The sequence below is a fragment of the Podarcis vaucheri genome, assembly GCF_965113315.1.
Source record: "Podarcis vaucheri genome assembly, chromosome: 14".
NCBI classification, from domain to species: Eukaryota; Metazoa; Chordata; class Lepidosauria; order Squamata; family Lacertidae; genus Podarcis; species Podarcis vaucheri.
In genome coordinates this window covers 25,429,746-25,455,311 of record NC_138752.1, presented here as the reverse complement: position 1 = coordinate 25,455,311, position 25,566 = coordinate 25,429,746, and the positions used below count along the sequence as shown (strand labels likewise).

The 25,566-nt window shown below is 46.1% G+C and overlaps 1 protein-coding gene across 2 annotated transcripts; it reads right to left on the bottom strand.

Moving 5' to 3' along the window:
* Nucleotides 1-454: 454 nt before the first annotated feature.
* FAM174B (family with sequence similarity 174 member B) lies at nucleotides 455-15,592 on the bottom strand. 2 transcript variants are annotated; one of them, XM_082198838.1, is made up of 4 exons: nucleotides 15,006-15,592; nucleotides 4,689-4,820; nucleotides 4,162-4,233; nucleotides 455-1,508 (listed from the first exon to the last, which is right to left on the bottom strand). In XM_082198838.1, exons 1-3 carry the CDS (start codon nucleotides 15,575-15,577, stop codon nucleotides 4,185-4,187), a joined length of 753 nt encoding a protein of 250 aa, XP_082054964.1. In that variant the 5' UTR covers nucleotides 15,578-15,592; the 3' UTR covers nucleotides 455-1,508; nucleotides 4,162-4,184. The 2 variants fall into 2 exon arrangements, with proteins under 2 accessions (XP_082054964.1, XP_082054965.1); XM_082198839.1 differs by lacking the exon at nucleotides 4,162-4,233.
* Between the last annotated feature and the right edge of the window lie 9,974 nt (nucleotides 15,593-25,566).

Below are 25,566 nucleotides of genomic sequence, written 5' to 3'. Positions count from 1 at the left end.
TTCAAAGAGACACGTGGTAGAACATGCAGTTGTGTTAACAATGGCAAGGAGCTAACTTGGTCTGTGCTGGAAAGGAGACCAGCTACAGTGGAACCTCAGTTCTCGAACCACCCCGTTCCTGAACATTCTGGCTCCTGAACATTGAAAACCCAGAAGTGTTCCAGTTTTTGAATGTTCCTTGGAACCTGAATGTCCAATGCGGCTTCCAATCTGCAAAAAGCCTAGCTGTCAGCCATTCGGAAGCCGCACTTCAGAATTCAAACATTTCGGATGTCGAACGTCCTTCCGGAATGGCTTACATTCAACTTCCAAGGTTCCACTGTATTTGGCTTTGTGTTATGCATGGCAAAAGCTGGGCCCTGGTCGACCAAAGTTGAAAACAATGTTAAAAATCATTTTGGTTGGTAACAAGAATATTTGACCAGGAGCACATGACAACGCAAAAAAAGCAAAGTTATCCTAATTGCTCTTTAATAGCCTCACTGCAGATTGTCATGAAATACAATAGAGGTGAGAAAGAGGCGACTCACAGGCAGAGGGAGACACAGACACAAAACAGCACTCGGTGTAAGGCAGGAATTGGGAACCTGCAGTTCTCCAGAGGTTACTGGACTCCCGACTCCCTTTAGCCCCAGCCAGCACAGCCAACAGTCAGAACAACATCTACAGGGTCACAGGTGAGCCCCCCCCCCCCACCGGCAGTAAGGTTTGACTTCCTCTGGAACAGGGAAAGAGGGGCAAGGGGTTGCCAAAAAAGATCTTTCCTTTCCTCCTGAACTGGCTGGGTTTTTCTCCCCCTCCTTCTCAGAGTTTGCCCTCCCCAGAGGATTGTGGAGATACCCCCTTAGAGAGAAGGCAGAGAGCCTTATTGCAAGAGCAGATGATTAGTGCAATTGTTATCAGTAGTAGTAGCAAGTCATCACAGCGGCCCACGTCTCACCCACAAAAAGCAAAACACACACACATTCACACATCAATACACAGGTTCAATCAATTCAGCAGAGTTTGCACAAGTCCTGAGCTTCTGTGAGATGAGCAGAGGTTGCTACAACCCAGAACCACACAATGCCAGGCGTTTTGGTTGCCGTGGAGAACAACAATCCATCTAAGTTTAGCGCTTCTGAGCAGAGAGTTTTTTTGGTTAGCCTGGGTGCCTTCGAACAAACTGGCACTCCTAATAACTAGGGCTCTGGGTTGGCCTACAAACATTGCAGGTAACCAAATCTGTAACAAAACAAAAAGAGAGGGGTTTTTTCCAGTTGAAAAGCACCTCCAGTTCTTCCAACCTGGTACCCAGGAACGTAGTAGCAATGTATATGCCTGATGCTCAGCTGTCTCCTGTCAAAATCCATCATAAATTATGTATGTATATATTTTTGGAAGAGTGGGAAATTGTAAGTTTTGTTGATGCTGAGATTCTGTCTTCCTTCTCCCCTCTGTTGCCAAGGTTCTTGCAAGGTTCTTGACAGGAGACCTCCATCCTGATGAGCCTTGTGCAACAGCCTCACCTGGAAGAGAAATGAAATAATTAGCAACAGCAGAGAAGTGTGTCTCATAAAATTCAACAAGATGCAGGCCATCCTCACAAGCTGGGTATGTGGCCAACCTAGTCTCTTTGCTCCAAACCCATTTTGGGCAGTGGGCAACCAGCTTGGCTCTGTCAAGCAGTCAGAGAAGGAGCAGCTGAAGGGAGTCTGTGGCTCCCCAACATGAATTGGGGGAGGGAATACTTTGCTCCCACTGCCAGATACCTGAGACAGCCAAGTTAAAGGGAGGCACATTCTGGCATTGGCCAAAGGACTAAGTGTCCACTGGGATGCTGCACCCCTTGCCTCCCAGGAAGAAGAACATAGCAAAGGGGAGCCCAAGGTGCCACCAACCATCGGCCAAAAGAGGAGCAGCTTCTCCAATGTTTGTTTTCCTCTGCCATCCCCATCCTTATTTCCTTAACATGCTGAATCTACTAAATGGTGAGTCTGCATGCCGGGACTATCTTCTCTCTTAATATACGTACAGTGCTTAGAAACGTTGTGTACTTTAATGTAATGTAAGATAATAATAATAATAATAATAATAATAATAATAATAATAATAATACTTCAAAAACTAAAGGCAGAGAAAGACAAAAGTACATTTGCCAAAGACAGAGGTATTTTGCAACACATTCACTATCCACAAATAGGCAACACGGGCAATGCCAGAGAAACAATACTGAGCATATATATTAATGGAAGGAGGCGCATCCAGAATGGCAACACACAGAGAGACTCAGTGGGCAACCTCTCTGACAGGGCAGTGAATGAACCTGCTCCATCTCTCTCTTTCAGGAGGGATGACTGCTGACCAAAAGGCATGGCTGATGCCTCCTAACCGAGGGAGGGGCTTTGGGGTCAATAAGAGGCTTTAATAGTTTCAGTTTCTTTCTCCCAAAGTGTGCTAGCAGGACTCTTGCCACACACTTTGGGGAACTACATGAAACAGCCCCAGGATCTGTCCCCTAATGGCACCCAGGGACATCGCCCAGGCAAGACGCTTGCCTTAGAAAGAGCCTTTTGACGCTTCTCTTCCTTCCCTCCACCCTTGGGCTGAAACAGTTCAATGATGGTGGAAAATTCAAGGCTGGCTGCTGCAATCTTGAGTAGTTGTCATTGTTAAAAATTATTATTATTATTATTATTATTATTATTATTATTATTATTATTACATCTTGGGAGTTTAAGCATCTCAGCAAACTTGTCATTCTTCCCTTCTCCCTGCCACCTCATCCCATTCTGGAATAGCAATTATGCCTTCCAAGCAGGCAAGTCAGCCTGCTTGAGAGATCAATGTGTTCAAAAACCAGCTTCACACCCAACACAATCCACCTAGCAGTGTACAGAAAAGACCCTCCAGCTCTCACTTGCAAGAAACCCAATTAAAAGCAGCCTCCAGAGAATAGCACGCACACACACCCTTGAACAACACAATGCTCGGCGTCTGTATGCAAAAGGGCATCTGTGCGTTGGAAAGGGGGGATATTCTATGGACGGGTATTGATCTAAAGGGACCTTTATTATCAGAAGGAACAAAGGTACTCTGGAGATCCAGCTATGATGGAAAAGCATCCCAAATTTTGATGAATTCAACTGTCTCCTTCTGTACTGTTCTACCGTCTTGCAAGGCGAGGGTTTGTTGAGAGACAGGCTTGTGTTGATGCAAAGCGCTGGCCATTGTCAACTGCACGTCCTTCTCGGACCTTTGTCAGGGACATTGAAATGCACATCAGAGGACAGTGATGAGGCTCAAGCTACTTCCTACGGGAGGCGGCAGAGCAGCGGAAAGAACCTCACAGCCCTTCCAGCCAAAGGACGCAGCCTTGCCACGATCCTCTGACTCAGAGGTTGCGTACCCTGCAGTACCTAACCCCCAAGCTCGCTACAAAGTAAGGTGAGGGTCCTTTAACTAGCCAGGCAGCTCCTCCAGGGAACACAGAGCCTACCACACATCGAGTCTGGTCAGCCTACATGGAGGTTCAGCTCCCTGCAGAGGCCACATCTCTTGTAGCTGGCCTCGGGAGATGCTTTAGCATAGCACGTCAGGGTCCTGTTCCTGCATACTCTCCACTTGGAGCTGACCCTGCCTGCGTCCCCTGCTAGCCAGTATAGTGGTACCTTGGGTTACAGATGCTTCAGGTTACAGACTCCGCTAACCCAGAAATAGCACCTCGGGTTAAGAACTTTGCTTCAGGATGAGAACAGAAATCGTGCAGTGGCGGCGTGGTGGCAGCTGGAGGCCCCATTAGCTAAAGTGGTGCTTCAGGTTAAGAACGGACCTCCAGAACGAATTAAGTTCTTAACCCGAGGTACCACTGTATAAAGCTTTGGTTGGCTCAGGATCCCTGCAGAGACAACATCTCCAGAAGCTCCTCGGAGCTGTCCAAGGTCCTGTACCCTTTGTGCTTGATCCAGACTTAACAGCTGCTTCCTTGGTGACCTGCAAGGACCCACAGAGCTGGACAGGGTTACTCTTACTTTGCTCTTCATCACAAGAGAAAGTTGGAAAGGACTCCACCAAATACATTCCAGGCCTTGTTTGTAAAGGGGAGTGGAAAAGGCGAGTGGCAGGGAACACTAATTTCTACCCCTGCCCTCAACAAATCCAAAATCTGCAGTAGGCTAATACCTTTGTTAGGACCAACCGAACCCTCACAAAGTTGTGAGCAACTTTTCAAGTTCTCCAGAACTCTTCTTTGGTCTGTATTTTAAAAACAACAAAAAAGGAGGGCATCATATTGAAAGACACCGAAGTCTGCAGCTTGTAACTAAACTTGAAGATGGGGTGCATGAACAGAGGCTCAGACTTTGTACCTAATAGAAGCTGATCTAATTCAAGCAGCCTTTCCCTAAATTCCCACGCTGGTACCTTCTCCAGATGTTAATGACTACAACTCTCATTAACCCCCAGACAGCACAGCCATATGATGTTGGGGCTGATGGGAATTCTACTTATTAACATCTGGAGCTTGGGGAAGGTTGTACTAAACAGATTCCACAAGTGCTAATAATGGTTGATCTTCTTAGGTGGAGATCTCGTAGCGAAGTACTATCCAATTTATTCAATTCTTAATAGACCAACATAGATATCACCCCCCTTTTAAAAAGTTCCACCCACTCACCCATATGTTTACACCGTCCTCCCCCTCTCCTTACCTATATTTTATATCAAACACTGTGGAATCTTCATCATCCTCATCATCTTCATTTAAGGGGGCCATTTCCACCCGTTCTGCTGGAGTTGTGATGATGTCATACTTGCGGGTTTTTTTAATCTTCCTGCCAGACCTAAAACAGCAAGAAAATTATATTGTAGGTGTACACGGATATTGTGGAAACAAAACACTGACAATTTATTTAAACCCATCCAAATAGGAGTGGAGAGAAAGATGCAGCAGACCACTGTTACCAGGCCACTTTTCCAGCCACTCTCAGCTTCTCATTGTTGCTCCAGCTAATACAGTCATACCTTGGATCCCAAACGCCTTGTGATTTGAACGTTTTGGCTCCCGAACACCGCAAACCCAAAAGTGTTCCGGTTTGCGAACTTTTTTGGAAGCCGAATGTCCAACACGGCTGAAGCAGCTTCTGCTTGAGTGCAGGAAGCTCCTGCAGCCAATCAGAAGCTTTGTCTTGGTTTTCGAACATTTTCGAAAGTCAAACCGACTTCCGGAATGGATTCCGTTCAAGAACCAAGGTACGACTGCATGAGAAAACACTTGTAGGCGGGGGGGGGGGAGAGAAGAGAGAGAGAACATCCTACAGTGGTACCTTGGGTTACAGACGCTTCAGGTTACAGACTCCACTAACCCATAAATAGTACCTCGGGTTAAGAACTTTGCTTCAAGATGAGAACAGAAATTGTGCAGCGGCAGCGGGAGGCCCCATTAGCTAAAGTGGTGCTTCAGGTTAAGAACAGACCTCCATGACCAATTTAGTTATTAACCCGAGGTACCACTGTACGTGGGGATTTGAACCCAGATCTGCCTATGTCGAGGCAAATTCTCTACTCACCAGACCACTACACTCTACTTATTCGACTACATTTTGCAATTATGTTTGATTTACAAATACATGAACAGAGCATAGTGGGAACCGATGGGCTCCTCCTGCATCAGGTTAGCGCAACTACTAACCCTCTTGTAAATCCCTCAAAACAATTGTGTGCAGCCTCCAGGCTGCTTTCATTCCCATCTGCGTGGCCTTGTTCAAATTCAAACCGGAACTTGTCTCTAGGTGCCTTCAGGCCAGATCCCATGAAGCTTCTCATGTCGAGAATATTTTGCCTCTTTGTTGGTCTGATTCAAGAGTTGCAATCCGGTATGGTTAAGACTCTGATTGTCTGGAGCACAGTGTTCACACTTGAACAGGCTTTCATTTGCCTGGGTTGTAAAGACACAAATGCCGCTAAGAAATGAGGACGCCCCACCTTCCATAGCAGGGACCATCACTCTGCACCCCAACTGGGGCACAGACCTATCTGGGACTTGCTACGCTGCATCACTTAAGGACTGTAATTGCCAGTGATTAAACAACCCTTGAGATCTGCTGCTTAATCTGTTCAGCTGCCATTGTAAAGACCTTCTTTGAAATTACTACCATGAACCACAAACATAATGAGCCATTAAAAACCAATATAGCTTTTACAAGCCCATTTAGGAAGTGTCCACAAGATCACCCTATTTATTCCCGATTAATTAGCCCATAACAAACACTATCCACTAGGTGTGATTGCTCCATCACTAACACTGATCAGAATTATTCCTCCCTGCCTTGGGATATGGATTAAAAACAACAACTACAGCCAACAGACATAGTTTTACTTCCATGCATATTATAAACTTCCTTATTGCAAGGTACAGTGAAGGTGGGTTTTGTGATTTTTAAAAGGGGGGGGGGATACTTTATCCAGAGTTTCAAGCAGAAGGCCAGCCACATGGTCACCCAAATGACATGCTGTGTAAACAACCATTCCTCTGTTTATTCCTAGCTTCACCTCCCTCCCTTTTCTATTGCCCCTACACTGAATTTTAAATTGCAAGCCGCTTGGGGCAGGGACCTATCATCTTCCTGGGCCATGCACACTGATAGTGCCATGTAACAAGTAATGGTATTATAACAGTAAGCTGCATAGGGCAATGGCCTGTCCTGTTGCTGCCTCACGCATGCTGATGGTGCCATATAAATCAGAGCAGTAGTAGCAGCAGGAACAGTTGTAGCAGTACTAAGGCTGTAAACTGAATAGGTCCCAGAGAGCATGGGTACTCCTCTGGTACAAATGCCCAGCAAGTGATTATTAAAAGCCATCTTTCTCACCACCTCCCAGAATGACCTTGGCTTTCTCTCTTCAAGTCCCCCCCCCCCAAATCTGGATGCTTAAACTTAGAACTCAGCAAGAAGACAGCTAGGAGGGAGGGAAGGAGAGATGGAGAAAGGTGGAGTCTGTGGCCACTCTCACTCAGCCCTTTCCATTCACCAGCCGTGATTCTGACCAAGCACTCAGTCACATGAAGAACAGCTGCTCCCCATCACCCAGAGGCTGCAATCGCTCGCTGTCAGCTGGCCCGCTGCTCAGACTGCTCTTCAGCCTTTAATCTATTTTTAGCCAGGCAGCCATCAGGATTAAAAGGATCCGCTCCTGACCCCATGATCCCAAGACGTGGCCCCCTCCCACTCTGAGCCGGCAGCACCACCACTCTTGAGAAGCAAGATTGGGGGAAGAAATACGGTCCTTGATACTTGCAGCTGCAGATCAATACATTCATGCGGCTAAAGCAAGGAGGAGACCCTACATTCATTGTCCCTTACCTGATGCCCTCCATATCTTTTGGACTGTATCAGTCCCATCCAACACATATCACATATCAGTCCCATCCAACACAGCTGTACTGGTTGGGTCCTGATGGATGGCGGGATGCTGCCCCACTCCATATTGGAAATAATTGTCCTCCGCCATGCACACCCCCCAGTATAATTGTGGGAAATTGCGTTGCCATTTCTCATTAGGCATAGACGTAAATCATGGGTAGGCAAACTAAGGCCTGGGGGCCGGATCTGGCCCAATCACCTTCTCAATCCAGCCTACGGACGCTCCAGGAATCAGCATGTTTTTACATGAGTAGAATGTGTGCTTTAAAAAAAATACATCTCTGGGTTTTTTGTAGGGCATAGGAATTCGTTCATTCCCCCCCCCCCATATATATATTGGCAAAAGCCTTTGACTGTGTTGACCACAGCAAACTATGGGAAGTTCTTAAAGAAATGGGAGTGCCTGATCACCTCATCTGTCTCCTGCGAAATCTCTATGTGGGACAAGAAGCTACAGTTAGAACTGGATATGGAACAACTGATTGGTTCAAAATTGGGAAAGGAGTACGGCAAGGCTGTATATTGTCTCCCTGCTTATTTAACTTATATGCAGAATTCATCATGCGAAAGGCTGGGCTGGATGAATCCCAAGCCGGAATTAAGATTGCCGGAAGAAATATCAACAACCTCAGATATGCAGATGACACAACCTTGATGGCAGAAAGTGAAGAGGAATTAAAGAACCTTTTAATGAGGGTGAAAGAGGAGAGCGCAAAATATGGTCTGAAGCTCAACATCAAAAAAACGAAGATCATGGCCACTGGGCCCATCACCTCCTGGCAAATAGATGGGGAAGAAATGGAGGCAGTGAGAGATTTTACTTTCTTGGGCTCCATGATCAGTGCAGATGGTGACAGCAGTCACGAAATTAAAAGACGCCTGCTCCTTGGGAGAAAGGCGATGGCAAACCTAGACAACATCTTAAAAAGCAGAGACATCACCTTGCCAACAAAGGTCCGTGTAGTAAAAGCCATGGTTTTCCCAGTAGTGATGTATGGAAGTGAGAGCTGGACCATAAAGAAGGCTGATCGCCGAAGAATTGATGCTTTTGAATTATGGTGCTGGAGGAGACTCTTGAGAGTCCCATGGACTGCAAGAAGATCAAACCTCTCCATTCTGAAGGAAATCAGCCCTGAGTGCTCACTGGAAGTGGAGGACAGAAGTGCCTGGCGTGCTCTGGTCCATGGGGTCACGAAGAGTCGGACACGACTAAACGACTAAACAACAACAACAAATATATATATAGTCCGGCCCCCCACAAGGCCTGAGGCACAGTGAACCGGCCCCCTGCTGAAAAAGTTTGCTGGCCCCTGATGTAAATAGTTCAACTATGGAACTCTCTCCCACAGGAGGCCGTGATGGCCACCAACTTGGTTTCCTAGTTTCTAGAAACTACAGGAGTGGAAAGAGCTCTTGTGCTCAGGTCCTGCTTGCAGGTTTCCTACAGGCTTCTGGCCAGCCACTGTGAGAACAGGATGCTGGACTGGATGGGCCACTGGCCTAATCCAGCACGGTCTTCTTATATTCTTAATGATCCTATCACCTAGGGCTGGTGGAAGTTAGAGTACAACAGAATCTGGAAGGCTGCAGGTTCCCCACCCCAAACAAATTAATCATGGAAGGGCCCCTGGTGAATCTGGCACCAGTTCAGAATAGGCTGCACATTGCTGGCCTTCAACATGTTGTTGTTTAGTTGTGTCCGACTCTTCGTGACCCCATGGACCAGAGCACACCAGGCACTCGTGTCTTCCGCTGCCTGCCGCAGTTTGGTCAAACTCATGCTGGTAGCTTCGAGAACACTATCCAACCATCTCGTCCTCTGTCATCCCCTTCTCCTTGTGCCCTCCATCTTTCCCAACATCAGGGTCTTTTCCAGGGAGTCTTCTCTTCTCATGAGGTGGCCAAAGTATTGGAGCCTCAGCTTCAGGATCTGTCCTTCCAGCGAGCACTCAGGGCTGATTTCCTTAAGAATGGATAGGTTTCATCTTCTTGCAGTCCATGGGGCTCTCAAGAGTCTCCTCCAGCACCATAATTCAAAAGCATCAATTCTTCAGCCTTCTTTATGGTCCAGCTCTCACTTCCATACATCACTACTGGGATGCCTTCGACATACCTCTTGGCAAAGTCAACATATTAGGGGGAAAGGATGATTCGCCTACCCAAACTCCAAGGAAAGGCAACACACCAGGCACTTTTTGAGTAGGGCAAAATTTGAGAGTGCAACGTCGAGGGGAGGAGCCCAGCCAGTACATTTTACTGCTTTTTACAAAACCGTTCTCTTTCTGTGACACCGCTAAGCCTTTTCACTCCTACATGGTGCTGAAGTGGGGTTAATTTGTGTAACCCTGCTGGAAAGCCATCGGCTAGTTAGTGTACAGATCCCATCCCATCGTGGAGGGAGCAATTTACCTTTCCATGTTCCACATACCCAGTGTATTCCTGTTGACAAGCCACAAAGGGCCTGAGACCGATACACAGATTTCTGCAGGGCCATTACAGGTTGGGCAACACACCCACCCTTTTGATACTGCATCCAGTTCTGGTCATGCACAATATTATTGCTATACCTTGGCCATAATCACATGTAGCCTTTAGGCATGCAGAATATCCCCGAGCAGGGCTAGAAAAACACACACACTTTTGGCTCAGTTTGCTCAAGTGCAAGCTTCAAGTGTCTTAGTGACGTAGGTCACAAGACTGTCCACCTGATATCTTCAAGTGGTACCATTCATGCTTTCAGCACCCTCCATGAAACAACTATTTCCAGGGTTTCCTGGTGAATGAACAGTTGCTAAACTGGTTTAAGTCTGCATTATACTATGTCAACCTCAGGTAGCCTTGCCAATCAGTTTCACAAAATGAGCACTAGCCTAGTTTCTACTAGGCTGCTAGTTCCAATCACATATATCAATGCAACAATGGGTGTGTTGTGTGTGAAGTTTCCTTGCTTGATCACCTGGAGAAAATTCATATGTGCCACAGGTGAGCAGGCAAGTGGCTATTTGCAGGCTTCCTTTAGAGGAGTCAAATTAACAGACCAGTCATCTCTCGGCCACAGCTCCATGATACAGCACTGGCTTTCCATGCAGAATTGGGCCCCAAATATCTTCAGCTAGAATTTGGGAAGCTGAATCCCTGGAGAATCACTGCCAGTCCATGCAAACCCTGAGGTACATCTGTCCTGGAAGAAGACAGCTGCCTATATTGTTGCTGTTATTCTTAGTTCAATTTCTGAGTTGCTTCCAGCAAAACTCTCGCAGCGACTTAGAAATGTTAACAATCGAATGTTAAATACACTGTTTAAAAACTTAACACAGATGCAGCATTAGAAACTCAGATATATGAGCTATCCACCAAATGGCTCTTTAAGCCAGGGTTACAGTCACCAAAACCAGTCTAGCTGTCATTTTAGGGCCAGACAGTTCAAAAGCCGTATTTTTCAGTATGATATTTTGGTTTCTAAAATTTGTCCTGATTGTGCAGATAAAATATAATGGATGGAATTCTACAAGATGTGGTGTTAGTGTGCAAAAACAGGCAAGATCCAATGACATGCACTTCCAGATGGTGGAGACGTCAGGCACCATACTTGCACCCGGGCATCTTCGCTTGGTTGCAAGTGGACAATAAAGGTAAAGGGACCCCTGACCATTAGGTCCAGTCATGGCCGACTCTGGGGATGCGGCGCTCATCTCGCTTTATTGGCCGAGGGAGCCGGCGTACAGCTTCCGAGTCATGTGGCCAGCATGACTAAGCCGCTTCTGGTGAACCAGAGCAGCACACGGAAACGCCATTTACTTTTTATCTACTTGCACTTTGACGTGATTTCAAACTGCTAAGTTGGCAGGAGCAGGGACCGAGCAACAGGAGCTCACCCCGTCGCGGTGATTCGAACCGCCAACCTTATGATCAGCAAGTCCTAGGCTCTGTGGTTTAACCCACAGCGCCACCCGCGTCCCCAATAGCCAGGCGCAAAATGTGCCTGGCAAATTTCAAATGCTGCAAAGAGGAATATAACAAATAATTGTCAACCTAAAAGTCCTGCCATCACTTATAAAGCTGAAAACACTTAACGTCAGACCATTCACCCATTTAGCTTAGTAGTGTTTACTCTGAGTGATTTAGGAACAGGATCTTTCTTAGCCCCACCTGGAGACACCAAGGATTGAACTTGGGATCTTATGCAGGCAAAGAAATTATTCTGCCACTGAGCTATGGCCTTTGACACCAACATCACAAGCTTCAAACATTTAGCAATGGGCCGGGGTGTGTGTGTGTGTGTGCAGACGTGTAACCTTCAGAGCCCAGCTTCCTCATCCCTTCCATGACAACTGCACCTGCAGCACCTTCTCTTTTTTGACAACATGACAGGAGAATGACTCATACCAGAAAGACAGGTTCCCAGGAACACACCGATCATTGGCAGGCCGGGGCGTTTTAACTCTGTGTACTTAAAAACTGCTGCTCATTTTTGCCTCCAAAGCACTAAAGGCAGTTCCAACTATTGTTTTCCTCCACCAAGAGGAATTCCTGTTGGGAGAGGCAGAATCCTCTTTTCAGGAAAGACACATGACCAGCTTTCAGAAATATTTGCAAGCAGTGTAACCTTTGGTCACAGATGCATCCTGCAGAGAGAAAAACATCCACAAAGACAAGCAAGCCTGATGTGGCATCAGGGGAACATACTTCGGTGTGGAAGGGGACATGTTTTGAATGCAGACAGTCATACTTATAATTCCCAATCATTCTTGTTTAAGAAGGACCAGGTAGCTGTTAGTGGAAAAGATCTCTGCCGGAGATCCTGGGGAATCACCGCCAATACTGAGCCAAAGGCAAATAGTCTGATCCTTTTACCACAGTTTCTGATATCCCTAGTCCTCTGTACCATCAGGAGAGAGACTGCAAGGAAAGCCTTAGCTCAGTGGCAAAACATCCCAGGTTAAATCCCCGACATCTTTCTGGTAGGGCCTGAGAAACACCCTTGCCTGAAACCCTAGAACTGGGTTTCCAGTTGTTTTTGGACTACAAATACCATCATCCTGAGCTAGTCAGGGATGGTGGGAATTGTAGTCCAAAATCAGCTGGAAATTCAAGTTTGGGAAACCTTGCCCTAGAAAGTCCTTGCTGCCAGTCAGTGTAGCCAGTATTGAGCTAGATGGACCAATGGTCTGCTTCAGCATAAGAAGCTAAGAAAAGACTTGTGGGTCACCTGCTGTCCAGGTGAGGCTGTCACAGGACTCCTTATCTCTGCATTGGAAGTGACTTTTCCTATACTGTTCAAAAAGTCAACAAAGAATGGTCAATATTCAAAGAATATCTCAAAAATTATATGGACAACGCAAGTCTCCTGGCAGACATAGATTAAATATTGTAAATAAAGAGAAGGTTTAGTAACACTCGTTTAGATAATCATTAAGAAAAAGGAGAAGAACAAACATGACATATGTATAGAGATATGATTGGTAACAAAGCTCAAGGAGAATGAGTCAGAAGTCTACTTTCTGTAGTGTAAACGTTGGATTGTAGGTACGGTATGTTGGGTATGTATTGGGTGTGTAATGTTTGTATGTATGTAATATCTGGTTTGGTATGTGTATAGTTTAATGTAAATTAATGTATAACAAGAATAAATATTATTTTAAAAACAAAAAAAGGAAGTGACTTTTCCTTACTGCCATTCCCCAGGGAAACTCTGCTGGGAAAAGGTCGGGGGGGGTACCTTGCACCCTGTGTAAACTCTGCTCAAGAAACTACGATTCAATTATGAGAGAGATACAACTCCGATAGGTCTTTTCAAAACATATACACACACATGTACAGCAAAGCTTGCAAAAGGCAGAGAGCACCCCTCCAAAACATGGAGGGTCCAGTAAAGATGGGGAGCAAAAAAAAGACCCCTGAAAGGGGAATCCTATCTCCACCCCACCCCTACCCCCCATTTAAAGAAATGCAGTTTTCATGGCAGATATGAAAAGAGATGGGGGAATAGGCAAATCACTCTCAGCTGGAACATGGTAATAATAAATACAGCCCAACTTTCTTAATGGGTTGCAACAAGGTTTACTGAGTTAGTATAGGACATGGGTAGGCAAACTAAGGCCCGGGGGCCAGATCCGGCCCAATCGCCTTCTAAATCTGGCCCATGGACGCTCCAGGAATCAGCGTGTTTTTACATGAGTAGAATGTGTCCTTTTATTTAAAATGCACATCTGGGTTATTTGTGGGGCCTGCCTGGTGTTTTTATATGAGTAGAATGTGTGCTTTTATTTAAAACACATCTCTGGGTTATTTGGGGGGCATAGGAATTCGTTCATTCCCCCCACAAAATATAGTCCGGCCCCACATAAGGTCTGAGGGACAGTGGACCGGCCGTCTGCTGGAAAAGGTTTGCTGACCCCTGGTATAGGAAAGCCTATTTTGCAATGGGGTTTTTCCCCTTTAATGTTAAGAGTAAGACTTCTGAAGATGCAGGTTTCTATGAGCAACTTCCAGCTCTAAGGGAATAATACAATAAATAAGCCTTCCCTGGTCTGGAACCCTACAGACGTTGTTGGACTACAACCTCCATCATCCCTCACCATTTGCTATGCTGTCTGGGGCTGATGGGAGTTGTAGTCCAACATCTGCAGGGTCTAGGTTGATGAAGCCTGCAAATAAATATCAGAACAAAGCAGTCTGGACATGCTAAAGCACTGGTGCCAAAACTGACTAGTCTTTTAAGAAACAAAGTTATTTCAGAGTGAGCCCCAACCCTTACAACATGAGAATAACGAATACTGACAGCTACTTTACAGGGCTGTTGTGAAGATTACCGATTTGATGTACATGAAGCATATTAAGGCGGCAATCCAACATAAGCTTGTTTGAGAATAACCCCCGCTGAAGGTGGCGGGGTTTACTTCTGAGTAAGCATTGCAGAGGACTGCGCTGTAAATACTTTTTTTAAAGGGCAGGGTGCTATTTAACTAGTACTATTGGCCAGCAGCTAAAGAAGCAAACCTTTTATCGCCAATTTGTAATATAGTGGAGAACTGATACTAGCCTACCTTTCTGAATCATCATAAAGATTACCAATTCACTTGAGATTTACACCCGCCTTTCGCCCGAAGGGAAACAAAAGCAGTGTACAGGAGCAACATGAAACATGCACATCGCCCATTCAAAAGAATGTGCAATCTGATAAAAGACATTTCTAATGTGCACGAAGTACTTTGGGAGTGCCAGACAATGCCTCCAATTGTCCTGCCGCCTTTAGATGCCACCCTCCACTCCGGCCCACCATCATCCACCCCCTTGCCCAAGGGTGCCAAAGAACCAAGCTGTCAACCTTCCCTCTTTTTTTGCGGAAAATTCCCTTATTCCAGCGCCGTTTCCCGCTGTCATCCCGGATTGTTAGACTGTCCCGGGGACAGGTGAGGCTGCTGATCCCTTATTTTCAAACCTGAAAGTTGACAGCTATGAGCTGGCCTGGGAGCGGATGGGGGGCTCCCGGCCTGGCCTCCTCCTGCGCCCACTGCAGCCTGCCACCCCAGCTCCAGTTCTGCGTTGCAAAAGGCAGAGGAGCCTCGGGCTGCGGAAGCAGCTGGCAACCCCCCAACTACGCACCTGAGGACGCGGAGGAGCAAGCAGGCGATGAGCCCCACGCTGGCGGCGCAAGCCCCGATGACGGCGGCCTTGAGCGCAGGCAAGTCCCGCAGCAGAGCCCACATGGGGCTCCGCTGGGCGCCCTCGCTGCGGTTCCCGGCCGGCGGCTCCGAGAGCCCCGAGCTGTTGGAGCCGGAGCCCGAGGAGGAGGCAGCGGCAGCTGCGGCGACGCTGGGCGGAGGAGCCACGGCGGCCAAGGCGGGCAGGACGAGCAGGAGCGAGAGCCAGAGCAAGGCCGCCACGGCGCCCGGGAAGGTGCGCATGGTGGCCGGGAGAGGAGCAGGCAGAGGCGGACTCAGCTGCTGGCCGGCGCCGCTGCGGGTCCTTCCCTCCTCGCTTCCGCCTGCTGCCCGGCCTCCCACCGCTTCTCGTCCCCGATGAGCCGGATCAGGGCACGCGGAGGGGCGGGCAGAGGAGGAGCCGCCGCGGCCAGGAAGGCGCGGGCAGCAGATGGGCCTGGGCGCCAAGAGGGCCCCTGCGCAAGTGCAGAGGGCTCCTTGCCGCGCTCCTTGCCGCCTGCAGTGCCGAGTCATCACAGCACGAGAAGATCCAGAATTGCCCCTCCCCGCCTCCGTCACGGTTTCTTTTTTTTAAAAGTAGAGCACCCAGGTGAGCGCCAGCACCCTGGGCAATATTTAAGGGTGTGACGGAGGAGGAGACGGGGTTAATGGCAACCCGATCCTATGCGGTTCTGCTCCCAAGCAAGCCTTGGATGGCCAGGATCGCCCTCCCTTCAAGGCCTGAGCTCATTAAATGGGCTCATCCCAGAGTCACTGTTATTATCATTACATTTATATCACACCTTTCTTCCAAGGAGCATACTGTTCCCCGCCTCTCCATATTATCCGCACAACGACCCTGAGAGGTAGACTAAACTGAGAGGCAGTGCGTAGTCCAAGGTAAGCCAGTGAGCTTCACAGTTTGCGGGGGAGGGGGGGGCGAGATTTTATCTCCCAGGTCCTTGTCCAACACTCGATAACACTATACAGTGGTACCTCGGGTTACAGATGCTTCAGGTTACAGACTCCGCTAACCCAGAAATAGTACCTCGGGTTAAGAACTTTGCTTCAGGATGAGAACAGAAATCGTGCGGCAGCAGCAGGAGGCCCCATTAACTAAAATGGTGCTTCAGGTTAAGAACAATTTCAGGTTAAGAACGGACCTCCAGAAGAAATTAAGTTCTTAACCCGAGGTACCACTGTACAATACTGCCTCTCTGGTCATAGGGTCATCATGTATCCAGTTCTGGTTCTGCTCTTAGACCCATCAAAATGAATAGATATAACTATCTGGGCACCATTAATTTCGTGGAATCTACTCTTGTGTACATCTTGGATACATGCCAGTGCCAAAGCAAAGTTTATTTATAAACAGTGTTTTTTGCCAATATGGTATGATCAGAGTGGGTCACAGAAGACCATTTTAGTACAACAGTGCAAACGTCCTAAGGAATAAAATTGTATGTCCCTCCAGACAAGCTTTCCTCAACCTGGTGTGTGTGTGTGTGCGCGCGCACACACACACACACACACCCCTGCTACTAAACTCATCTCCCATCAGCTCCAGCCAACAAGGCCAGTGGCAGGAGCTGTAGTGGCACAAGCCCAGGAGGGGACCTCATTGGCTACCCCCGTTCAGCACGTTTGAAGCACATTCTTTCCCTCAAAGAATTCTGGGCACTGTAGTTTGCTAAGGGCTGCTGGGAATGGTAACTCAGGGAGACCCAGAATGCTTTGAGTTGGGAAATGCACTTCAAATGTGCTTTAAAGGTTTAGCCTAGTCATACAGTACTTGACACAAAAAAGCAGGAAGTTCACCCAAGTTATTTGGTGCTTCTGAGGAATAATCACAGGTGGTTTGTTTCCTATACCAAACTGTATTAAGGGGGGGGGCACATGGTGCTTTGTCTCCTTTACAGCAAAAGACCCCAAAAATAATAAACACAACAGCTATTTCTCTCCCTGTCCCACCAACCAACCACCCATTTGGGGAACCCAGGCTAAAATTGATCTGGTAAAAGTAGCTTCAACGTGGACTTGCAGTGATAGAGAAAGTGCTGGCAAATACTGAGGATGAGAGAATCTTGGAATTATAGAGTTGGAAGAGATGCCAAGGGCAGGGTTTGATGAGATCCTAAGCTACTGAAGGTAGGACCCTTTATATGCCCAGCTGTCCTTTGTCAACAACAAATTGTTGCTGTTTTTTGTGTTGAGTATATGCTATATGGCAATTTATGGACCTAATAGAGATCTAAAGCCATTTGCACATGTTGTCATGTAACCAGTCCATGCAGAATGTAGGCACCCTGTATATAGAAAGGAGCAAACCAGTGATATTTTAGGGAGCAGGCTAGCAGGCAGGGCCCATTACTTACATCATAGAAGCCTACACAACACAAAACACTGTTGCTGTATGTAGGTTTTATTTTATTTGTTTTTTATCTTATATTTTGGAAATTTACATCCAGGCCTTTTTCCCTTTCATTTTTTTGGGGGCCCCCAAGAGAGTGAGGCCCCAAGCTATAGCTTGTTTAGCTTATATGTAAATTTGGCACTGGCCATGGGTCATCTAGTCTAACTCCCTGTGGTGCAGGAATCGTGCATTCTGAGCATGTGCAAGTGCTTTCTGATGGATGTATTATTGCACAGATTATTCTAATAAGCAGCAAGAGCAGGTCAAGGCGTCTTGCAGGCTCTAAGTGGCTACACCAGGCTTCCTCAACCTCAGCCCTCCAGATGTTTTGAGACTACAATTCCCATCATCCCTGACCGCTGGTCCTGCTAGCTAGGGATCATGGGAGTTGTAGGCCAAAAACATCTGGAGGGCCGAGGTTGAGGAAGCCTAGGCTATGCCTTTGACCAGCCATTTACTCAGACACACATACACACAGAGAGAGCAAAAGCACCCTTTATAGGGAGTCCCAGGGAGAATAGTCTCTGATTGCATACAACAAAGGAAATATGCTCCGTTGGTCTTTCTCAGCCAATCAGGATACTGCATCAGTTGCCACCCACTCTCAGCTTGAAAAGTAAACACTGTTCTTTCCCCCTCTCCAGCCCAGAGATGACTGGGGGGAAAGCAAAACGGGTTGCCCCATTCTTTCACAAGATTGTGGGCCTCCCAAGTTGGGAAAGGGGCTTCTGAGTGTGTAGAAAAAGACCTCTCCTCTCCCCCAAACTGCCCACTCCTTTATAGACCCATGTTCAGATTAGCAAGCTTCCCACTTCACTCTCTGTTTTCCCTTTCCTTATTCACCTCTGTCCTTCGTGAAGGATAGCAGGGGGGAAAAGGTGAATGCTGAGAGTTCTTCACCCTTTCTGGGCTTGTTCACACTGTGGGTTAACCGCAGTTCGCTGTCTCGGGGTTACGAGCAACATATGTTTTGAAATGTTGCTGGTGGGCCCTTAACAAAATAGAATTAGAGCATTCAGCTGGTGAACAGAAACTTACTATTAATCAACACAGTGCTTTCTTCCAATACGATCCTGCCCGTGGTTTTAAGATTTTATTTTATTTACTTATTTCACAAGATTTCTGTACCACTTGCTTGCAATCACTGAATTGTAGAGTTGGAATGGATCCAATGGGTGTTCTAGTCCATCTCCTTTTCTAAACCACTGAGCCTCTTGGGCTTGCCGATTGGAAGGTTGGCGGTTCGAATCCCCGCGACTGGGTGCGCTCCCGTTGCTCAGTCCCTGCTCCTGCCAACCTAGCAGTTCGAAAGCGCACCAAAAAGTGCAAGTAGATTAATAGGTACCACTCCGACAGGAAGGTAAACGGCAGCCATTTTTAATTTCTTGTTTTATAAGTTTTACAATCTTTCACATCATTGGGAGTACAAATGATGTTATTATAAGAATTGTGTTGTTTCATATATTGCTACTGCCTGTTTGTCAATTTAGAGTTTGTTTATTTGATTGTATGTCTGTCTGTTGGATTGTTTGCTTTCCTGGCATAAATGTATCTATTTTAAAACAATAAAGATATATCACTCACACACACAAACAGGAAGTTAAACGGCTTTTCCGTGCACTGCTCTGGTGTCGGTGTTTCATTGTGCCAGAGCCGCTTCGTTATGCTGGCCACATGACCCGGAAAAACTATCTGCAGAGCAGACAAACGCCGGCTCCCTTGGCCTGTAAAACGAGATGAGCGCCGCAACCCCAGAGTCGTTCGCGACTGGACTTAACTGTCAGGGGTCCCTTTGCCTTTTTAAAAGAAAATACCATAGTTTGATCCGCTGTAGAGGTCTACCGAGTATGCTTCTCAAATTGGGTCCCCAGCTGTTTTGGGGCTACAACTCCCATCACCCCTAGCTAGCAGGACCAGTGGTCAGGGATGATGGGAGTTGGAGTCCAAAAACAGTTGGCGATCCAAGTTTGAGAAACACAGGGTGCTGTCCATTTACAAAGGAATGGGTCTTCTGGAATTGGAAGTTGCCTTATAGGGAGACCTTTGGTGCATCTAGCTCAACAGGGGTCACCAAAGTGGTTTCTCCAGAGGTTGTGGACTCCGATTCCCATCAGCCCTAGGCACCATGGCCGATAGACAGGGTTGATGGGAGTTGTAGTCCAAAAGTATCTGGAAACTGCTGGGTTAGCTACCTCTGGTCCACAGCGATTCACAGCTGCTCACATACCATAGGTCTCAGCCATGGGATGTCTCCAAGCCTTTCCTGTAGACAGCAGGGACTGAGCCTAAGACTTCCTGCAAGCAAGGCAGTTGCTCTCTGAGCCATGACTCTTACACTGCAAAGTGCAGTGCCAGTGAGATCCCAGGACATCTTGATTTGCTCAGAGGCCTAAATTTGTCTCTACGCATGCAAATTAGCATATGCACACTTTATGCAGATTTGTGTTGTGGGCCTGACTTTGTCCCAAGTCTTTTAAGTACTGATTCTGACAATGCTCACACCACTGGTGAAGACAATGGCCTTTTCAGGAGCCATGGAATGGTGTTGATTGGAAAAGAAAACCATCTGCGGAATTAAACACAGTGGTACCTCGGGTTAAGAACTTAAGAACTTCACCGGGAGAATCCACGACCGGAAAGAAGAGGAACATCAAGAAGATTGGAAGAAATTTAAAGACTATTTGAATAAATATTGCAATATTAAAGATATGTAACCACTTGAAAGAAACAATTAGGCCTAGGATTAAAATGGAATTAAATTTATAAATAAGAAAATGTATGATAAGGAAAGCTATGTAATATGATTAGGACTGTGATATGGTCTTTTGAAACACTGATATTGGAAACTGCTACATATAATTACTAAGAAATTTGGATGGAAGAGATTCGAGGAAGTCAAATACTATGTTTATGAAAATGTATGGTGCTTAATTTTAATTAATTAAGTGGTAATATGCTGTATGTATCTTTTTTATCTTTTTCTTTTCTGTTTGTCTTTATTATTGTTAATCTTTTTTCTCTTTACTATGTTTATTTACTGAAAGTAATAAATATTATTTGGAAAAGAACAAAAAAACTTAATTCATTCTGGAGGTCTATTCTTAACCTGAAACTGTTCTTAATCTGAAGCACCACTTTAGCTAACGGGGCCTCCTGCTGCCGCTGCACCGCCAGAACACGATTTCTGTTCTCATCCTGAAGCAAAGTTCTTAACCCGAGGTGCTATTTCTGGGTTAGCGGAGTCTGTAACCTGAAGCGTATGTAACCCAAGGTACCACTGTATTCCAAAAGAGGGCGTGGCTGGCTGGACAATAAATATATAGAAAATAGAAAGAGGGGAACTGCATTGGTAAGAGAAGATAAAACAGAAGAAGAAGAGTTTGGATTTGATATCCCACTTTATCACTACCCAAAGGAGTCTCAAAGCGGCTAATCTCCTTTCCCTTCCTCCCCCACAACAAACACTCTGTGAGGTGAATGAGGCTGAGAGACTTCAAAGAAGTGTGACTGGCCCAAGGTCACCCAGCAGCTGCATGTGGAGGAGCGGAAACACGAACCCAGTTCCCTAGATTACGAGTCTATCGCTCTAAACCACTACACCACAGTGGCTCTCACCACACAACAGGCAGAAGGGATCTGTTCTGGATGCTGAAAGCGTGTTTTCGTAGTAGAACAATTTAACAATCCATCTTGAAAAGCTGTTGTGAGGGGATGGGGGGGCAAGAAAGTGGGCCGGCCAACAGAGTCAAGCCCTTTGCTGTAGCTGAGAGTGGAAGAAACAAAGGACAGTGAACCGGCGTCACCTTCTGCTGTCTGGCTGGTCGTGCTTGACGTGCCGATTAGGCTACCTAAATGTAGTGGACAAATTCCCTCTCTCCCTGCTTGTTTTCAAATAGGATTGCTTGGCAGGCCAAGACTTCAGACCAGTTCTCCTGCTTTTCAAACCCCAGCTATTCTACTTGTCTCCTTCAAGAGAACATGCCAAGCGCTCCTGCTCCTGCTGATTTCTCAGAGACTGGGAAAAGAAATAGGCTGTGTAAACACTATACGTTTAAGTACATGACTTCTCCCCCCCAAAAAGAAGAATCTTGGGAACTGTAGCTTGTTGAAGGTGCTTGGAACTTTAACTCTGTTTTGAGTAAACTACAGTTCCCAAGATTCTTTGGGGTACACCATGCACTCTGAATGTGCTTTAAATGTATGAGGTGGCTATGGCCTTAAGGACTGGCCACGGTTTACTGGGACATGTGGCCAAAGTGAATCTTTTATTGTGGTGTGTTGCGTGCCTGCATTTCATTCTTGTGAATCTGAATCTTAGCAGCTGGAGGCAAACTGCACAGGCAGGATTAGGGGCTGTTATGTCTCCCTGTCCATTTAAAAAAAACAACAACAACCCAATATTTAGACTTTTCAGGTTTATACGTTTCGCTGATTTTACAATCATCTTGACATTTCAAAACTTGACTTCCTTCCCCCTCTTTCTGTGGTTCCTTACATTTATTTTTAACATCTTCTGCATATCCAAATTAACTTAACTTGCTCATTTATTTATCTTCTTTAAATATATACTCTTACGAAACTGTAGGTTATTACAATAATCCTGCCAATGTTCTTATCTGTTTACAATTTATCTGTAAATATTCAATAAACCATTTCCATGCTTTTATAAAAAGTTTGTTATCTGGATTTCTTAGTCTTCCGGTGAGTTTTGCCATTTCTGCATATTCCATAAGTTTTTGTATTTATTCTTCCTTTACTGGGTCTTCTGCTTCTTTCCATTTTGGGGCAGGTAACATTCTTGCCGCTGTAGCAGCATACATGAATAAATTTCTATACAGTTTAGGCCAGGCACAGGCAAACTCCGGCCCTCCAGATGTTTGGGACTACAATTCCCATCATCCCTGACCGCTGGACCTGTTAGCTAGAGATGATGGGAAGTGTAGTCCCAAATATCTGGAGGGCCAGAGTTTGCCTCTGCCTGGTTTAGGCAGTTCTGTCCCTATAATTTGTTATCTCCCTGCCCTGCCTGGGCCTCAGTGCAAGAAAACAATATTCATTGATTTGATTTGCAGGCCACTCTTTTCCAAAGCCTTCAGTATGGTAACAATGGGTAAAAAACAAAGATCGTATCCATACATTTAAAGCACATTACTCCCCCCACCCTGGGAACTATAGTTTTTAAGGGTGCAGGGAGTGGTAGTTTTGTGACAGACTACACTTCTGAGGTGAGGGTAATTTACAGTCATAATTTGGCTATCATTTTAGCTCAGTGGTGGAAACCCTCAGGGGGACCTAAAGGCCTCTCTGCCCGGCCCCTAAGACTAGCCCTGCCGAATCCCTTCTTTGAGGGCTTTCTCCACGCTCGGAAGTGCCCTTCAACTAGGATAATGCCTCTTCCTTGCACCTGAATAGAGACAGGTGTGCTTAGAAACCAGTAGCCAAGGCTACTGATTGCGAAAAATGGGAAAAGTGGTATTATACCGACAAAAATAGAGTGGCTTGCCTAATTATTGGAGTACTACACTATATGCAAAACAATGGGAGAAATTGGAAGGATCTCAAAAGAGAAGATCGACAGGGACTGGAAGGATATTGGCAAAAGCATATTGAAAAAATCAGAACTCCTATTAGAATAAACAAGTTCCATTTTAAATACTAAATAAGATGGGTAACAATGTGTAATAGAAAAAGAAGCATGAAATTAGGTTAAGGGTGTGTGAAAGAAAGTAATAAAAGTGGAAAGAAATTGCAATTGAGTAGATTGGAAGTCTAACACAAAGGTGAGGTGAGGGGTGGTGGATGGTGGTGGGAAAAGGAATTATCTGGGATTGAGTGTAGGTATGTTTGAACATTTTTAAGGATTGTGTGAAATGTATGTTTGTATGTTTGTATATTCGCAATATGTGTGTATTAATGCTGAATTATTTTAACAATAAAAACTTTTCAAAAAAACAAGAAAAGGTGTGCTTAGAAACCTCTGACTTTTGTGTGGCCTGAAAGAGTGAGTCACATTTGTTGCCCCGCCCATTTTTCCTTTGGCCCTGCCCACCACTGGAATGCAGGCCCCGCCCCTAAGGAATGCAGCCCTCAAGCTGAAAAAGGGGTCCTTCCACCTGTTTCAACTGGGTCTGCACACTTTGGCTGTTCAGCTGGGAGAGCCCTGGCTTGCGGCCATCTTCCTTCCACCCTCCCGTTCAGAACCCTTAATGGAAACTCCCATCTTTGTTCCAGTCGGTTTCCTCTTTGTTGACATTTGTTAAAACAATCTGACGGGCGGTGGAAATTATTTAAGAGCCGACCTTGCTACATCAAAGCAAAACCGCTTTTGCAACATACACAGCTGAGGTCGTTTGCACAATTGAAATGGGAGGCTGGGCCAGTTCTTGCAGGACGTCTTAAGAATTTGCATAGTGGGAAATGTGTTCTCCCCCACCTTTAAACGTGGGAAAGAAATACAGTGGTACCTCGGGTTACATACGGTTCAGTTTACATATGCTTCAGGTTACAGACTCCGCTAACCCAGAAATAGTGCTTCAGGTTAAGAACTTTGCTTCAGGATGAGAACAGAAATCGTGCTCTGGCGGCGCGGCAGCATCTGGAGGCCCCATTAGCTAAAGTGTTAAGAACAGTTTCAGGGATTAAGAACGGACCTCCAGAACGAATTAAGTACTTAACGCGAAGTACCACTGTATACAAAAGTGAAGAAGAAACGAGAGTACAAAATGGGTCCTCGGAAGAAGGTTATAAAATCAATATAGTGTGAGAACGGTCCCTTTGCTGCCTGCTAATAAGAGTCTGTTTGGGGCTTCTGTAAATAAATCAGAGATTGCAAATGGGCAAAATCCAGTCCTCATGTAGTATTTTTAATACAGTGGTACCTTGGGTTACATACGCTTTAGGTTACAGACTCCGCTAACCCAGAAATATTACCTTAGGTTTGAACTTTGCTTCAGGATGAGAACAGAAATCGTGCTCCGGCGGCGCAGCAGCAGCAGGAGGCCCCATTAGCTAAAGTGGTGCTTCAGGTTAAGAACAGTTTCAGGTTAAGTGCAGACCTCCGGAACAAATTAAGTACTTAACCTGAGGTACCACTGTAGTCTTAATTTAAGTAAAAGAGTTAGGCACCTGCTTTAAACTGTCCCACTGAAGTGAATGGTAGTTAAATGGGCTGTAACAAGCTCTTCTGTTGCACCTGGAAGGCCAACAAATTTATTATGTCATAAGCCTTTCTGGACCGCAGTTTGCTTCATCAGATGTATGAAGTGTGCATGTATTAATGATTGTGAGGAGAAGAGATTTTCAAACAGTGAGGCAGGGGGAAACAAATGCAGAAAAGAATCGACTGCAATAATTATGTAATTAACAGTAGCAACTGACAAAACAGTTGTCGGAGACACAGACATCTTGGTGTTGGTAAGCCAATTAACGCATGCTATAAAAAAAAATCTCTTCACCCAATTTGCAATGACATCATTGAACCTTTTGATGTATTGTACTGCAGCGATCTCCCTTTGAACCAACCAGTCAGGTCTGAGGCCAGCATTAAGGACACGGAGCCTGTTATCGCTGCAAAGTGCAAGGCTCTTATGAACTCAAAATGTGCGTGCTGCGAAAAGATGCTTACTGTGCTGAGAAAGGCAAGGAGCCATGCCCAGCATTTGACTCGCGGCTGAGAGTGGCAGCGCTCGCAAAATGTACGAAGGCGTCAAGAAGGCCTTTGGACCAACAGTCAGGAAAACTGCAGTGCTGGAAACTTTGTCTGGAGAGATCATCAAAGGCCACAGCAAGCAGATGAAGCGATGGGCAGAGCACTATCAAGAACTGTACTCACGGGAAAACATGGCAGTCAACAGTCTCCAGACAACAGTCTCCCCTGCCTTGGAAGACTTGGATGTCCCTCCCTCCAATGACCAGCTGAAGAACACCATCAAATGTGAGGAAACTTTAGCCCTCCAGATGTTGCTGAACTACAATTCCCACCATCCCTGTCTGTTTGCCACGCTTGCTAGGGCTGATGGGAGTTGCAGTTCAGAAACAACTGGCAGGCCAGAGGTTTCCTACATCTTCTGTAAACCTTAGAACTTCTTACTGGTCAGGAGAGTACGGAGCA